At 36.3% G+C, this 5,881-nt stretch overlaps 1 protein-coding gene across 1 annotated transcript; it reads right to left on the bottom strand.

The window, feature by feature from the left end:
- LOC110263830 (peptidyl-prolyl cis-trans isomerase FKBP16-3, chloroplastic-like) lies at positions 146 to 2,948 on the bottom strand. Its single transcript, XM_021105654.1, has 4 exons — positions 2,844 to 2,948; positions 977 to 1,065; positions 781 to 919; positions 146 to 306 (listed from the first exon to the last, which is right to left on the bottom strand). The coding sequence occupies exons 1-4, from the start codon at positions 2,946 to 2,948 to the stop codon at positions 205 to 207; spliced, it is 435 nt and encodes a 144-aa protein (XP_020961313.1). The 3' UTR covers positions 146 to 204.

Here is a 5,881-nt window from a genome sequence, read left to right as displayed (position 1 = left end):
GGGAAGAAACATCATTCTAAATATTGGAATTCTAAATATTACCAAAGGAGTGCGTATAGAAATGAAGTTGCATTTGGTTAGATACAAATATGTTTGATTAAAATGCGAAAGTGTTCTACTTCTATATTTCCTTTTTCAACGGTTAACTTCGAGCAGAATAGATATTATCTATCTTGTATTGCATATAAAAAAGAACTGAACAAATTAGAAGAAATTCCACACCTGAAATCCAACTGGGGGACTAGGACCTTGTCCAACTTTAATATCCTTGTATTGCAAACCTGATTCAGTAGTTACCATAGGCACCTTCATTGCATAAAATGTTCAAAGTCAACATTAGTCATTTAGCTATGGATATTCCAAGTAAAATCCATTAATACCATGGTGGTCATTGATCAAGGGTCTTCAAAATGTGAATATTAAAACTTAAGTGCAATCACATAGATTGGTTATTAACATATTCTTTGCATGATGCACAAATTCTTTGAAAATATAAGAATGTCTGCTATTCCTTTAAGAATGATAGATTCTATTATCAGGAAAGAATAGCTTAGATACTAATAATGCTTTGATTTTCCAAAATTTATTTGAAGAATTTCTCTTTAAAAATAACTGACATTTGAGAAAGGTGCTGACTAACATTAGTAGAAACAGGAGATGCAATGCAATTACATCAAATATCAAAGCATTATTAGCAATTTACAACAACCATTTGTAATGTCTTAGCAGAGAAAAACAAAGAAAGGAGGCAGAGAAGGGAACAATGTATTCTCACCATACATTTTCAAGCTCCTTCTCACAAGCTTCATCACATAGTTTCGGCTTATCTTCTGGGGGCAAACCAGCTCCTTTGCCTTCCAATGAACCAACAAAGAGGCTTGAGACTCCCAAAGCTAATCCAAGAAAGTCTCTGCGTGAACTGCTATTAATTAACCATAGCAGCACATTCAGTTGTATCTGAGGCCTTTGCTTTTACCACCGATCTTTGGTATTGCGGAACCAAGCATTGAAGCCTGTCAGCAGCAATGCCTTGAGGATTGCAGCCCAAACTTTTACAAGTAGAACCTACCCCAAAAAAAATTACATACTTTAGAAAACAATTGTGACAGTTAAACCCATGAGAATAATTTCTATGCACCAACACTTTGAAAGCAATTTGAAACTTTCAGCCAATAGAAATTCAAAAAGATATGAAGTCATGGTGGATAGTTGTGATGATTTGGCACTTTCTTGAATTTCTATTAGATGACAGGGAGAAATTGTTTTACCTCACCATCAATGTCTAGAAATCAAATCCTAAATGAATAGTGAAATTGAAGAATGGAAGCTGGGGGCAGTGATAATAGTTGAGAAAATTTCAATTTCGCAGAAACAGAAGTGGATTACAAAGTCACAATGAATTCACCTTTACTATCCTGTAAATACAATGCATGAACTCATTAACTCAACAATAATTCGTTATTACTTATTACTTTCCTCTTAGAAAAAAACAACTTTTTAGCACCACTATCATTCATCTAAGAACATGACACAACAGATTATTGAGTTAAACAATAATTAGTAGTGCTCCTCAAACTAAAATCTATACAAGAGTGGAAGCAATAACAATATGAGGTTGTGAACAAAACAGAAACAAGAAGCAATGACAATGTAACATTATTTGAGTTGTGAAATGAAGAAAACAATTGGAAATTTAAGGAAGCAGCACATAGAATAGATACCTAGTGGAAGAAGTAGAGAGGAGAGAGAAGCAGCCATTGTTAGCATATCATATCCAAGGTCGAAGGCTGTAATATTATATGTCATTTGATGTGGATAAACCAAATCCACTTAAACACATCACCTGTCAGAAACTGTCCTTTTATCTTTTTCTTTTTCTTTTTTTTCTTTTTCCTTTTCCTCCCCTACAGATAACATAAAATCTTAATCCTTAATAAATCTTGTAGTAGTATAAAATAATTTATACCACTCAAATCTTTTATTTAATATGCAAAGAATAGAATCATCAACAGAAGCAATTGTTTATTAAACAGCAGCAGTAAATAGTATGTTTCCCAGGTTCAAGCAAGCAGCAAACAGAATTCATATGACTTAACCAGTTTCACAAACTGAAATCATTGCAGTTCATATAATATGGACCAAGCAACAAGCAGAGCAGCACTCAGCAACAACAAACCAAGAAAAATTAATGAAATAGTAACACTTTCACAGCATCTATTTTGAACAATGAAAAAAAATACAATAAACAGCAATCACAAGTCCAGAATTCAACACCAAAACAACACAATAAACAAGTTCATCCAGGGCAACATTCAGAGGAAATAAAAAATCTAAAATAAAGTGAATTGATAACACTGGACATCGGGCAACCATCATTGTAAAGATTAAAATGCAAATCAGAAGACATACCTTTACAGATTCATATATATCTTCAAACAACAAGCTAAGATCACACTAACCCGGTTTTGATATCTTTCAATACAATATTTATTAGGTTTCGAGAACTTTAGCTAATCTGTTTATTAGCTAATGAAGCTACCGAATTCATATATACAAAAAAATTTCTTAGGGCAAGAAAAAAAAGTAGGCTACAGTTTAGGGATTTTAAAAATATATAACAGCTAAAATATCAAAATTCAAAATGCAAGTTTCGAAATCTGAATATCTTCTCACAAATTTCCCAAATTTTCAAATTACGCCAATCACCCGTTTCCCCACCAAAACCTCCCCAAATTGTGCACAACACTAAAAAAATCCCTAAAATTATCAAATGCACGAACCAATTTCATATCCGAAAAGCAATGCTGGCGCGAATTGAAACATGAAAGAAAGAGGAGAAGAACCTGAAATAACACAACAAAAGCAACAATTCCTTCAACAAGGGCAAGACTGACATTGACACCGAGCAAGAGACGCGGAAAACAGTTGCCGCCTCCGAGCTCCGACATCTTCCCACATTGTCCCTTGTCGTATTCGCTTTTGGAAGGAATCGGTTGAAAGAGTTGGCGCTGATGCTGACGCTGACGGTAAGGATGATGGTAACAGTGACGAGGAGACGAGGCGGAGGGGGAGCGGAGGCTAACGGCGCAGCGAGGGTGGTTCTGGTGACGGCAGGGATGTGAGCTCCTCCAGGGGTAGCCAGGGTGAAAGAGTGACTAGGGTGAAAGAGTGAGCTCGATCGCGAAAAGGGTAGCTCGATTAGGGTTGGGGACCGGGTTGGGGGCCGGGTCTGGTTTTTTTTTTTTTTTTTAAAACCTTTTAGCCACGCTTTTAAAGCGTGCCAAAAGAGGACCAGGATATGGCCACATTTTGTAAGCGTGGCCGTAATGAAACTCTGTTGCCACGCTTTTAAAACGTCCCTGTTTCTCTCTAAGGCCACGCTTTTGAAGCGTGGCAGAAAAAAACGTGGCCGTTTCTCTAATCAATTGCCACCCTTCAAAAGCGTGGCCGTTGACCCTTTTCGCCACGTTTTTGAAGCGTGGCAAGAAAAAACGTGGCCAAATCTCTATTCAATCGCCACCCTCACAAAAGCGTGGCCATAGGCCTATTTTCTTGTAGTGTTATAAAAATTAAAGGTCAATCAAATGAACCAGAAACAGATAAAGAATTAAATACTAAAATATCAAGCCTAGGCTCCATCAAATTTCAAACATGTTTGCTTTAATCCAACGACCCATGAACCATGTGATATTACTATCCATGCTTTAATTTAAAAAAATGTGAAAATCAACAGCATAACACCCCACAGTCGTGTGCAGTAAGAGTACATAGGCAGTTAAAAAAAATCAAGTTAAACAAGGACCTTGGAAGCATACCTGTAAAAAATTGAACTTCTAATTACGTAAGTCATCAAAACAAGTCCTAATATAACCAGCTTACTAGGCTCCAGAGATTCGCAACATCAGAAATTGCTACCTAAATGATGTAGATCATGTCACATTTTTTGCATCCATCTTTTCTTACAAAATTGAACATCCGTCATTTATAGAAATTAAAGGTCAATCAAATGAACCAGAAACAGATAAAGAATTAAATACTAAAATATCAAGCCCAAGCTCCATCAAATTTTAAACATGTTTGCTTTAATCCAACGACCCATGAACCATGTGATATTACTATCCATACTTTAATTTAAAAAAAAATGTGAAAATCAACAGCATAACACCTACAGTCGTGGGAAGTAAGAGTACATAGGCAGTTAAAAAAATCAAGTTAAACAAGGTCCTTGGAAGCATACCTGTAAAAAATTGAACTTCTAATTACGTAAGTCACCAAAACAAGTACTAATATAACCAGCTTGGTAGGCTCCATAGATTTGCAACATCAGAAATTGCTACCTAAATGATGTAGAGAATGTAACATTTTTTCATCCATCTTTTCTTACAAAATTGAACATCCATCATTTATTGAAATTAATGGTCAATCAAATGAACTAGAAACAAATAAAAAAAAGAATACTAAAATATCAAGTCCAGGCTCCATCAAATTTCAAATATGTTTGCTTTAATCCAAGGATCCATGAACCATGTAATATTACTATCCATGCTGTAATTTAAAAAAAAAAACATATGAAAATCAACAGCATAAAACCCACAGTCGTTTGCAGTAAGGGTACATGGGCAATTAAAAAAAATCTAGTTAAACAAGGACCTTGGAAGCATAGCTGTTAAAAATTGAACTTCTTATTACATAAGTCGCCAAAACAAGTCCTAATATAACCAGTTTGGTAGGCTCCATCGATTTTCAACATCAGAAATTGCTACCTAAATCATGTAGATCATGTCACAATGCTCAACTTTAGCCATTCATCCAGTATAATTTTCCCACCGCAAGTATTAAAAAAATCAAACAGACAAATTAACTTGAAAAAATTCAAGGCAACACATTTTTTTATTTCGATCTGGTGTGTCAAAGGGACTAATCATATAGACTTACTCACGGCTTTAAAAGTCTAAAGCTGGTTTATTTATCACACCTATCTCTTCAATATCAAACATACATAATCAGATAATTTAACAATTTTTCAATTGTGACAGCCTTTTAGGTTAGATTTTGTAATGAACAAAAAAATTTAACATCCTCAACCTAATTTCAAATACCTGTAAAAAATATTTAACCATCCGTTCATGTAGAAAATGACCATCCGATTTAGATTCGTTAAACAACTCATAAAGCAACATATTCATAGCACGTGCTTCACACGAATTGCTGACCTACTAATACCCGGAGGCAAAACAAACCCAAATACAGTAAACTATTAAAAAACAAGACGTGAAAACCCAGATGCTCAGAAACATGTACGTGTCATTATTCCTTTCAACTTCCATATGTTCACAAACACTTGGAGAAGTCAAACAGGCCCAGAAATTTTCGCAAGCAGCAAAACTATTCTATGCAACGAGAAGATAAAAGTTACTATGAAGATATAAACCTTCAATTAACGGTTATCGGGTTACTGACCTTCAATTTGGGAAGGGAAACACAGCACACGGCTTCTCTTGTTGTATCCGAGGATGACTCCAAGCAACGCGAACATGCAAGGGCTATAACCTACGGAGATTGCGGGTAAAGGACAACGCCGATGGTTTCTGGGCGACTTCCATGCGACGGGGCCACGGATGCTCGCATACTGCTTCACGTCTTCACAATGGAGGCGCCGGGGGATGGTCGGTTCCGCGGGTGGTAGGATGGACGACAGGTTGCAGCGAAAAAGAAGCGGCTAATGTGGGAAGGTCCCCCTTCGTCAATGCCATTTCAAATGGCGGTGAGGGAAGGGTAACATTTCCTTTCCTGAATGGTGTTCGAAAGGTAGGGAAGGGGAAAGATTTTTACTGTTGGGTCAAAAAAGGGGGGGTGTGGATGGGATTATTACGATGGTAGT

The sequence above is a fragment of the Arachis ipaensis genome, chromosome B06, assembly GCF_000816755.2.
Source record: "Arachis ipaensis cultivar K30076 chromosome B06, Araip1.1, whole genome shotgun sequence".
Lineage (NCBI taxonomy): Eukaryota > Viridiplantae > Streptophyta > Magnoliopsida > Fabales > Fabaceae > Arachis > Arachis ipaensis.
This window is presented reverse-complemented; position numbering and strand designations above follow the sequence as displayed.